General features: G+C 39.1%; 1 protein-coding gene across 12 annotated transcripts in view; it reads left to right on the top strand.

The window, feature by feature from the left end:
• CPEB1 (cytoplasmic polyadenylation element binding protein 1) overlaps positions 1–12,135 on the top strand; it is a 110,277-nt gene that overhangs the window by 21,007 nt on the left and 77,135 nt on the right. For 10 of the 12 annotated variants that reach the window (XM_061394023.1, XM_061394024.1, XM_061394018.1 and 7 more), the window contains exon 2: positions 10,114–10,288. Coding sequence is in view for 7 of the 12 variants with exons in the window: in XM_061394018.1 (XP_061250002.1) it covers positions 10,114–10,288 (175 nt within the window). In the remaining 5 variants the exon portion in view is untranslated. Of the gene's footprint in view, positions 1–10,113; positions 10,289–12,135 lie in introns of those variants that run through there. The other 2 variants (XM_061394020.1, XM_061394019.1) reach the window with 1 other exon arrangement.

Raw genomic sequence — 12,135 nt, 5'->3', positions numbered from 1 at the left:
CTTATCTAGTTTTCCCCAGGGCCCAGATTATGTTTTATTTATCTCAGTAATTTCAACATCTGATGTAGCAAGTTTTTTAGTATTTGTGAAATATTGAGCTATGCTAAGCTGTTATTTTGTTGGTCAGAAAAGGGGAGATACTGACATTTTCATATGGATCAAGCTAATACATTTTTATTCCTTACATTCTTGCACAGAAAACTTGAGGTGAAAGTTCAGTTAAGAATGGACAAGAACCAAAGAGAAAGTTAGAGAAGCATTTCTTAACAACTGTCTAGTCATATTGAAATTCAGCCAAAACTGGCTTCGAGTGACCAGTGACAAAAGCAAACATGGGAACTTTGCTAGATTTACATTTTCCCATAAAGAATGAATGTAAAGGAGATATCAGTTCCTCAGAGGAAACTGGCGTTTCTTGATCTTGGTCTGAGTCACACTTTTCTGAGTGGGTGGTCATGTAAGCGTTGTTCAAATTGTTGCAGACGACATCTTCAAATACTGAGTATAAGTGCTGAAGAGGTTTTATTCAGCTTTATCATTACTTACTAAAAACTAAAATCAGATTGCCAGACTACCTCTCAGAACCAGTGTTTTGGGGCTATCTAAGTATATTACTTTCTACTGCTGTATAATAAGTTTAAAAAATGTTGAAGACCAGTGCTTTTTTTTCTTTTTTTTATTTGGTATTGGGGTATAGCCAATTAACATTGTTGTGATAGTTTCAGGTCAACAGCAAAGGGACTTGGCCATACGTATACTTGTATCCATTCTCCCCCAGATTCCCCTCCCATCTAGGCTGAGACATAACACTGAACAGAGTTCCCTGTGCTATACCGTAGGTCCTTGTTGGTTATCCATTTTAAATATAGCAATGTGTACATGTCAATCCCAAACACTTAACAACCATATAAGTTCGTTCTCTGAGTCTTGAGTCTCTTCCTGTTTTTTAAGTAAGTTCATTTGTATCATTTCCTTTTGGATTCCACATATAAGCGATGTCATATGATATTTCTCCCTGTCAGGTGCTTCACTCAGTCCATCCATGTTGCTGCAAATAGCATTATTTCATTCTTTATAATGGTTGAGTGATATTTCATTGTATATATGTACCACATCTTAAATCATTTTACTTTTTGGGTGTGATGGGTCTTCACTGCTGCATGGTGGCTTTCTCTAGTTGTGGCACATGGGGCTACTCTTTGTTTCAGGGCATGGACTTCTCTGTGGCAGCTTCTCTCTTGTTAGAGCATAGGCTCTAGGCACTCGGGCTCAGCAGTGGTGGAGCATAGGCCTAGTTGCTCTGCAGCGTGTGGAATCTTCCTGGACCAGGGATTGAACTGGTGTCCCCTTCATTGGAAGGCAGATTTTTAACCACTGGACCACCAGGGACATCCCTGTACCACATCATCTTTATCCATTCCTCTGATAATGGACATTTAGGTTGCTTCCATATCTTGGCTGTTGTAAACGGTACTGCAACGAACATTGGGAGCATGTATCCTTTTGGATCGTGTTTTTCTCCGGATATATGTGCAAGAATGGGATTACAGGGTCATGTGGTTGCTCTACTTTTAGCTTTTGAAGGAACCTTAAAAAACTATACTGTTCCACAGTGACTGTATTAGTTTACATTCTCACCAACTGTGTAGGCGGGTTCCCTTCTCTTCACACCCTCTCCAACATTTATTGTTTATGGATTTTTTGATGACAGCCATTCTGACTGGTGTGAGCTGCTATCTCATTGTAGTTTTGATCTGCTTTTCTCTAATAATGAATGATGTTGAGCATCTTTTCATGTGCCTCTTGGCCATCTGTACGTCTTCTTTGGAGAAATGTCTGTTTAGGTCTTCTGCCCCCGTTTTGATTGGGTTGTTTGCTTTGATGGTGTTAAGCATCTTGAGCTGTTTGTAAATTTTGGAGACTAATCTCTTGTCAGTCACATCATTTGCAAATATTTTATCCCAATCTCTGGGTTGTTTTTTGTTTTGCTTATTGTTTCCTTTGCTGTGCAAAAGATTTTAGTAGGTCCCATTTGCTTATTTTTGTTTCCATTATTCTGGGAGACAATAAAAAAAAGATACTGTTTTGATTTATGTCAGAGAGTGTTCTGCCTGTGTTTTCCTATAGTAGAAGTTTTATAGTGTCTGATCTCACATTTAGGTCTTTAATCCATTTTGAGCTTATTTTTGTGTGTGGTGTGTGTGGTGTTAAAGGATGATATCTAGTTTAATTTTTTTCATGAGGCTGTCCAGTTTTCTCAACCCCATTTGTTAAAGAGACTTAAAGACCAGGGCTTTTAACTAAAAAATAAGTGATTAATTAGAAAATTTTATTCTTAGCAAAATTTTTAGGATGAACAATTTTGCCAGGGGCCCTGGTGGATTCCTGTCCATGGAACCCCACGCTAACACTCCCATCAGGAGATAAGCTTTGTGCCATTCAGTCAGTCTTCTGTAATCCTTCACCTAGCTTTTGAAGACTCCATAACAGATGATTAACAGTAATAGTCTTGAAGTGGTCTGCAGTGTAGATATTGTTTGTTGTTGATTAAAGACAATAAAAATAAACCAGGGATGGTAAAATTGGCATTCATTTATGACAGTTAAATATTCCCAAACCAGGATTTTGACCTAAAATAATGGCCATTTCATCGCCATGTTGATTGTGGGTTATATGGTATGTGAAAGCAAGGCTGGAGGTTTCCAAATAGGGCAAGTCTAGGTTTGTAATAGCATACAAACAGGTATAACATTTTGGGGTCTTATTCTTGAACAGGCAAGCATAGCTGCATGGTGAGGGTTCAGATTTTACAGTATTATGAGTAGCAACCTCCAATTATGTGCTGTAGGCTTCTTGGTGAACTTGAGTAGGATAAATTGAAAGAATACTTCTGAATAACAGTGATGGAGTTGGGGGACATTTGTCCCTAATAAGTTATTGAGCGTTTTCAGGTACTTTATATATTTCTTCTTATCACCAAATCTGCAAATAGGTAGCACTCCACTTTTACACCTGAGCCAGTGGAAGCTAGAGAAGATACTGAAGCGGTAAACTTCGTGTTTGTGTTCCAGGGGCTTTCTTTCTGCTTTTCAAAACAGTGATTCACGGTTTGGGGGAGGACTCTTCCTCGGTGGAAAAGGGAAATGCTTTTTTCAGATGGTAGGCTCTTTGCCATCCCCCCTTCCAGTTGAGGATTATTGCTAGAGAAAGCCACTGTTTCATGATGGGGGTGTCAGCCCTTTTCTGTTGAAGAGGAGAAAACTGTGGACCTGCCGTAAAATAGCTTCTATTAGTAGAAATTGCTAGTGAACCATTTTTTTTCCCAATATAAGTAAATATAACTATCAACAGTTTTATCTATTGATAAAATAGTACTGATAAACAGAAGTACTGTTTTAAAAAATTTTTTCTTGGAGTATAGTTGATTTGCAATGTTGTGTGTCTTTTAGATTCTTTCCCATATTGGTCATTACAGAGTATTGAGTTCCTGTGCCCTTATTAGTTATCTATCTATATATAGTAGTGTGTATATGACAATCCCAGTCTCCCAGTTTATCCCTTCCACAATCACTTCCTGGTAATCCAGTCTCTGTTTAACAACATTTGTACCGCCCCCCTTTTTTTTTTCAACATTTCACATATAAGCAGTATCATATGATATACGTCTTCCTCTATCTTATTGTCTCAGTATGACAATCTCTGGGTCCATCCATGTTGCTGCAGATGGCAGTATTTCATTCTTTTTATGGCTGAGTTAATACCCCGTTGTATATATGTACCACATGTTCTTTATCCGTTCTTCTGTTGATGGACATTTAGGTTGCTTCCATATCCTGGCTATTGTGAATAGTGCTGCAGTGAACATAGGGGTGCATGTGTCTTTTTGAATTAAGATTTTCTCTGGATATATGTCTAGATAGGGATTGCTGAATCATATGGTAGCTCTATTTTTAGTTTTTTTAAGGAATCTCCATATTCTTCTATTCTTCATAGTGGTTGTAGCAGTTTAATTCCCTCCAGCAGTGTAGAAGGGTTGTCTTTTCTTCACACACTCACTCTCTAGCATTTATTATTTGTAGATCTTTTGATTGATGGCCGTCCTAACTGGTGTGGGGTGATACCTCATTGTATATTGTTTTGATTTGTATGTCTCTAATAATTATTGATGCTGAGCATCTTTTAGTGTGCTTTTTAACCACCTGTATGTCTTCTTGAAGAAATGTCTATTTAGATACTTCCCCCATTTTTTGATTGGGTTGTTTTGATATTGAGCTGTATGAGCTGTTTGTATATTTTGGAAATTAATGCTTTGTTTTTCTTTGTTTGCAAATATTTTCTCCCATTCTTAGTTGTTGTCTTTTCATCTTGTTTATAGTTTCCTTTGCTCTGCAAAAGCTTTTAAGTTGATCCCATTTGTTTATTTTTGTTTTTATTTCCATTTCTCTAGGAAATGGGTCAAAGAGAATCTTGCTGCAATTTATGCCAGTGTTCTGCATATGTTTTCCTGTAAAGAGTTTTATGGTTTCTGGCCTTATATTAGGTCTTTAATCCATTTTGAGTTTATATTTGTGTATGGTGTTAAGTGTTTTTAAATTTCATTCTTTTACATGTAGCTGTCCCGTTTTCCCAGCACCACTTATTATTGAAATGACTGTCTCTTTTCCATTGTATATTCTTGTCTCCTTTGTCATAGATTAGGTGACCATAGGTGTGTGGGTTTATCTCTGGGCTTTTGTCTATATTCTGCTCCATTTAACTATATTTCTGTTCTTGTGCCAATATCATACTGTCTTGATTACTGTAGCTTTGTAGCCAGGGAGCCTAATTCTTCCAGCTCCATTTTTCTTAAGATTGCTTTGGCTCTTTGGGATCTTTTGTGTTTCTATACATATTTAAAATTTTTTTGTTCTCATTCTGTGAAAAATGCCATTGGTAGTTTGATGGGGGTTGCATTGAGTCTATAGATTGCTTTAGGAAGTATAGTTATTTTGACAATATTCTTCCAATCCAAGAATGTGATATATCTCCCCATCTGTTTGTGTCATCTATGATTTCTTCCATCCATATGTTTTCGTTTTCAGGGTATAGGTCTTTTGTCTCCTTAGGCAGGTCTGTTCTTTGGTATTTTACTCTTTTTGATGCAGTGGTAAATAGGATTGTTTCCTTGATGTCTCTTATCTTCTGTTAGTGTATGGGAATGCAGTAGATTTCTGTGCATTAATTCTCTATCCTGCAGTTTTACCAGATTTATTGATGAGCTCTAGTAGTGTTCTGGTATCATCTTTAGGATTTTCTATCATCTGCAAACAGGGACATTTTTACTTCTTTTCCAGTTTGGAATGTTTTTATTTCTTTTTCGTCTGTGACTGCCATGGCTGCTGCTGCTGCTGCTGCTGCTAAGTCACTTCAGTCGTGTCCAACTCTGTGCGACCCCATAGACGGCAGCCCACCAGGCTCCCCCGTCCCTGGGATTCTCCAGGCAAGAACACTGGAGTGGGTTGCCATTTCCTTCTCCAACACATGAAAGTGAAAAGTGAAAGGGAAGTCTCTCAGTTGTGTCCAACTATTAGCGACCCCATGGACTGCAGCCTACTGGCTCCTCCGTCCATGGGATTTTCCAGGCAAGAGTACTGGAGTGGGGTGCCATTGCCTTCTCCAGACTGCCATGGCTAGGACTTATAAAACTTTGTTGAATAATAGTGGCAAGAGTGGACATCTTTGTCTTGTTCCTGATCTTAGAGGAAATGCTTTCAGTTTTTCACCATTGAGAATGATGTTTGCTGTGAGTTGGTCATATATGGCCTTTATTAAATTGAGGTAGGTTCCCTCTAAGCCCACTTTCTGGAAAGTTTTTCTCATAAATGCGTGTTGAATTTTGTCAATAGATTTTTCTACATCTGTTGAAATGATCACATAGTTTTTATTCAATTTGTTGATATATTTCACAGTGATTTGCAGATATTGAAAAATATTTGTATCTCAGGGATAAATTCCAGTTGATCATGCTGTATGATCCTTTTAATGTGTTGTTGAATTCATTTTGCTAGTATTTTGTCAAGGCTTTTTGCACCTTGTTCATCAGTGGTACTGGTTTGTAATTTTTTCTTTTTTGTGATACCTTTGTCTGTTTTGGTATTAGGGTGTTAGTGAATGAGCCTGGGAGTGTTCCTTCCTCTGCAGTTTTTTGGAAGAGTTTCAGAAAGGCACGTGTTAGCTTTTCTCTAAATGATAGAATTTGCCTGTGAAGCCATGTGGTCCTCAACTTTTGTTTGTTGAAAGTTTTTTAATAATTGTTTCAGTTTCACTACTTGTGATTGATCTGTTCATATTTTATTTCTTCCTGGTTCAGTCTTGGGAGGTGATACCTTTCTAAGAATTTGTCCAGTTCTTCCAGGTTATCAATTTTATTGGTATATAGTTGCTTGTAGTAGTCTATTATGATTCCTTGTATATCTGTGGTGTTAGCTGTAACTTCCCCTTTTTCATTTCTAATTTTACTGATTTGAATCCTCCCTTTTTATTTTGACAAGTCTGGCTAAAGATTTATCAATGTTTATCTTCTCAAAGAACCAGCTTTTAGTTTCATTGACACTTGCTATTTATTTTCTTTGTCTATTTCATTTATTTCTACTCTGATCTTAAATGTTTTCTTTACTTCTACTGACTTTGGGTTTTGTTTTCCTTTCTCTGGTTGCTTTAGGTGTGAATATAGAGAATTACTGTTTTTCTTTTCTAGCCCTACCAAGTAATCCTTCCTATTGATCCATGATTCTCAGTAGTATTAAGGTTTGTGTTCTCTTTTGAGTCTGTAATGTGTCTTTAAAGCTTGCTTTCCTGTCTATAGTGAAAGACAAAGTTCAAAAAAAGCTACAAGTGATCTTACTTCATGGCAAAAATGCCACAAATAACAGTGAAATCTATGAGGCAGTAGTAGAAAATCAAGGGAAAATACCCAATTTTGGTTGTGGTAAAACATGGATATGAACTCAGACCTATAAATTGATCAGAGTTAAGATAGAATATGCAGAGTAATGGGCCTGTTAAGGGTCAGTTTAGTTCAGTCTCTCAGTTATGTCCAACTCTTTGTGACCCCATGAATCGCAGCACACCAGGCCTCCCTGTCCATCACCAACTCCCAGAGTTCACTGAGACTCACGTCCATCAAGTGATGCCATCCAGCCATCTCATCCTCTGTCGTCCCCTTCTCCTCCTGCCCCTAATCCCTCCCAGCATCAGAGTCTTTTCCAATGAGTCAACTCTTCGCATGAGGTGACCAAAGTACTGGAGTTTCAGCTTTAGCATCAGTCCTTCCAAAGAAATCCCAGGGCTGATCTCCTTCAGAATGGACTGGTTGGATCTCCTTGCAGTCCAAGGGACTCTCAAGAGTCTTCTCCAACACCACAGTTGAAAAGCATCAATTCTTCGGCGCTCAGCTTTCTTCACAGTCCAACTCTCACATCTATACATGACCACTGGGAAAACCATAGCCTTGATTAGATGGACCTTTGTTGGCAAAGTAATGTCTCTGCTTTTCAATATGCTACCTGTTAAGGGTAGGGATGGATAAAAGGTTTCTGTTTTAAAAATGAGAAACTAAGAATTATGTAACTGGAGAATTTTAAAAGGATCACTGTATTCTGTGGTAGGTTCAGCTTTTGGGCAGTTTGATCTTCTTTTTTTTTTTAATCATGTCTTTAGTCTTTTTTAATTAAGTTTTAAAATTTTTATTTACACCATGCGGGTGGCATGCAGGATCTCAGTTCCCTTACCAGGGATCAAACCCTTACTCCCTGCAGTGGAAGTGCAAATTCTTAATCACTGGACCACCAAGGAGGTTCCTAATTAAGCTTTTGAAATCAAATTATTACAGAAATTAGGCATGGAAGGGCCTGGGGTCTTCAAAGGAATAGTTGACATAGGTTTTTAGTTCATTTTTCTCCTTTTAATGAGCAGGTAGATTCTTTTCTTCAAGGATCCTTGTGGCGGCTTCTAACCCCTTGGTTTAATAATAACACTACTGAGAGCCAGCGTTTATTTGTTTGGCACATAGTTAGGTGCCATGTACTATGTGAACCACTTTATGTGTATTAATTCACAAAAAGCCCTCTGAGATAGTATTGTTACTTTTATCCCTGTTGTACATGTCGGGAGAGTGATACGTCTGTTCCCCAGTGGATGTTGCTGGTCTAATCTGCTTATCCTTAGAATGCTACTGTGGATAGCAGGCAGTTGGTTAATGTATGTTAGACAGTGAATGAATGAAGCATGTAGCCTTAAGGTATGCAGACTGGTTATAAATCCTTGTATCTTAGCCTTTGTGAAGTTGAATATTAACCTTAGAAATCTGCAGTTGTGAAAACGGCCTGTGTCAGTGGATTTAACCATTCTCAATGGCACCTCCCTGGAGGGCTTGGGAAACAACTGTGTTCTGGGTATCTTCACAGTTTGCAAAGAATACGGACCAGTCTTTCAAGAGCTTGAAAATGATGTGGAATTCAGGTTTGTCCCTTTAAGGCCATGCTGCAGAGTTTATAAAGTCTTAAGTATTTCTGGTCATTCTCATGCTTACATCTGGATTTTAATAAGTTACACAGAATAACACCAGGCTTTAAAAATTTTGTTTTGATGTGTTCAGCTACAGGGTCTCAGGTTCTAGTTTCTTTTGTTGTTGTTTGTTAGTCGCTAAGTTGTGTCCAATACCTTGCGGCCCCGTGGACGGTGGCCTGCCGGGCTCGTCTGTCCTGCAAGAATACTGGAGTGAGTAGCCATTTCCTGCTCCAGAGGATCTTCCCGACCCAGAATAGAACCTGCATCTTCTGCATAGCAGGCAGATCTTTACCACTGAGCCACCAGGGACGCCCTACTAGTTTCAGTGCTTGGACTTTTGTTGTTGTTTGTTTTTGTATATTCCCCAAGGTAATTGGGAATGATAGAAGCGATGAGTCTGACTCCCTTTAGAAGATTGAGTCTGTCAGCCAGTATTTCTTTGCTTACATGTTGGATGTGGTGAGTGAGGGAGATCGAACAGAGAAGAATGGTACCTAGATTTCTGTCTCAGGCACCTGGAGGATGGTGGTCTTATTGACTGAGATAGAGAACACCCAAAAATCACTTGTGTGGGGGTTCAGTTCACTTTGATGTACCTGGGAGTCTGTTTTTCATTCAGTGATGTGTTACATGAGTTGTGTGCACTTTTAATGACCACATAGATTGTATCAGTTATTTAAACAACCCTTTGGGTGGTTTTTGTACCACTCTTGATCCTGCCCAAGTCTTTTCCTATAGGTATATCTTAAAATGTAAAAATAGCAGCTACCATATGCCAGCACCATGCTAAGTACTGTATACATCCCATCAAAAGGTTTGGTAGGTGCTCTTCCCCATTTCACAAGTGGGGACTGTAGCACAGAGGTTAGTAATTGCCAATAAATGGCAGAATCAAACTTTTGAAACAACTGTATTAATATATAATTTACATAATTGTAAGGTTCACTTTTCAAAGTACAATTCATTGACCTTTAGTATATTTATGGAATTTTGCAACCCTCACCATGATCTATTTTTGGATTATTTTCATCATTTGAAAAAAGAAACCTTGTACCCTTTAGACACAACTGGCTAACCACCTCCTCACCTCCCTAGTTGAAGGCAGCTAATCCACTTTAGATTACCTGTTCTGCACATTTCATATAATTGGGCTCACACAGTATGTGGTCTTGTGTGACTGGCTTCTTTTCACCTCATTTTTTTGAGGTTTACTCATATTGTAGTATGTATCAGTACTTCATTCTTTTATTGCCACATAATCTACTGTATAGGTAAACTCACAATTTGAACCAGGTGTGTCTGGTTCTTAACGCTCATGTTGCTGCCGTTCTGCTTCTATGCAAGTCCCATTATGTTAGACGGTTCTTATATCTTACATGTCAGTGTTTTTCCCTCTTACTGATCTCTCAGGGTTCCTGCTGAGAGTTAAGTATGTTAGTATACAGGCAAGAAACTCAAGTCTTTGTTACTTTGTCTAACTTGTTTTGGGCTATAGAGGAAAAGGAGGTGTGAAGTCTCTCTCAACAGGGAGAATAGAAAACCTAAACACCTGTTTTCTGTGTCTAGGAAGAAGAAGCGGGAAGGATAAAAGATTGCTGGGACAACCAGGAAGCACCTGCACTCTCCACGTGTAGAAATGCCAATATCTTTCGAAGGATAAATGCCATATTGGATAATTCTCTGGATTTCAGTAGAGTCTGCACTACACCCGTAAATCGAGGAATTCATGATCATTTGCCAGGTGACTTAGATTTGAAAACTTGGGTGTGCTAGACATGTGAGCATTGCTGTTTCTAGGCCGCTTCCTTGTGAAGTCTATGAATGACCTTGAATCTCAGGTAGCACTTCACCCCTTTCATAGTTTGCCTTGTGGATTGGGTCCCCAGTGGGGTGAAGACATCCTTTGATTACGTGAAAAAAGTAGGTCAGAGGTGACAAGACTATTTATATATACAATTATGAGTTACATGTTACAGTAGATTTTCTTATAGCTACATTGGAAACATTTTAAAAAGTGATTAATACTTGATGTAACCCAACATAGTCAAAATAGTGTGTGTCAATGTATAATCCCTATAAAAGCTGTTAATGAGAGAGTCTTTTGTTAGTGTTAAGACGTCAGAAGCCAATGTATATTTTACATTTACAGTATAGCTCCGTTTGAATTAGCTACATTTCAAGGGCTCTGTAGTCACATGTGACTAGCGGCTACTATACTGGATGATGCAGCTCTTGGATATTTTAATTGCTTTTAAAATGCGTGCAAGTCAACAAGCATTTGGTTTTCCTGATATTTAGGGTGTTCCACAGAACAGTGAAGGGAGAGGGCAGTGTCTCCTGAAGACAGTTCTTCTCAAGGAAGCTTGGATGTCCCAACAGTGTTTTATAATCTTTTTGTGGGAGTTGCAACATATTATGGGAATGTTGTTGGACTATTCTTTGACTTATTTTAGATGAAAGCGAACATGTTTTTAATTTTTTAAATGGACCTTGAAAATATTTGGTAAAACAGGGGTTCTCAGAACAAGGACTGGTAATTGCTGTTTCTTTAGTTGTAAATTCATTGATTTATCTTTAACTTTGCCTTGGAAATAATTCCCACAAAAATGCAGAAGCATGTGAACATAAAGTAAGTGTTTAAGGGGAAAGTTTATTAGGAAGGAGATGGCCCCATAGAAATTTATTTATTAAATTGTGCTGGGAGAAAAGAGAGAGAAGAAAATGGGAACTGAGGGATACGGGTGGGTCTTGTCTCTTCTGACTTCCAAAAAAGTATACGTATAATGTTTCCTGTTAATTGGAGTAAGCCGTGAGCTAACTCTTATTCTTTATTTAGCTTGTGTCAAGTGAAAGATTCAGAGAACCTGCCTGGTTCTATGTGTGTGTTTTTCTCTTTTCAGAAAGTTGCATGAATTATATTCCAGTAAGAATGACAGTCAACAGTGATTTAAATCTCACTGGATTGCTTCAGACACGCTGGAACATTTATGGTCTATAGCAGAGCGTTTTTCAGCTAATGCTAGGTTGTTGACCTGAGTAAGGGAAAGGACTCCTGGTCAGTGAGATGGGAGCTTCGAGGTGTGCATGTTCACAGTTGGCCAGGGCACCCAGTGGCCTCAGTGGTAAGACCCAGGTTCTGGTCACAGACTGGCCAACCTATAAGGTGTAGACTTCTTGAGCTCTACAGAGGGGCCTTCTCAGGGCATAGGTTCAAGAAGTGCAATGGGAAGAGTACCTGGAAGAAATAAGGGAAACCTGGGTTGTAAGGTTGACCTTGGGCAGTGAGACAAAGTAGATAGTTTTTTCCAGCTGTAGGACAGGATGGTGCCGGCCCCAGATGCCCCACAGGGCTCTCCTTGTTGGGGGCTGGTGGGGGTGCTCAGTAAGGAAGCGGTGCTGCAGCTTGAAGGGACCTCCCGTAATTGTAGGAGAAGTTCTGGTCAAGGTAGCTGGTGTTCTGTGCCCTTTGCACGTACCTAGCCCCTGCTGTGTGGTCACCTCTCTCGTCCCCGCCTGAGATGCTGGTTCAGGGTGTGGGCTCTGGATCTTGAGAGGTGAGGCGGGGCTGCTGGCCTGGAGCAGAGAGCA

Source organism: Bos javanicus, chromosome 21 (assembly GCF_032452875.1).
Source record: "Bos javanicus breed banteng chromosome 21, ARS-OSU_banteng_1.0, whole genome shotgun sequence".
Classification (NCBI taxonomy): Eukaryota; Metazoa; Chordata; class Mammalia; order Artiodactyla; family Bovidae; genus Bos; species Bos javanicus.
The sequence above is the reverse complement of the archived record's forward strand: the minus strand, read 5'-3'. Positions and strand labels throughout refer to the sequence as shown.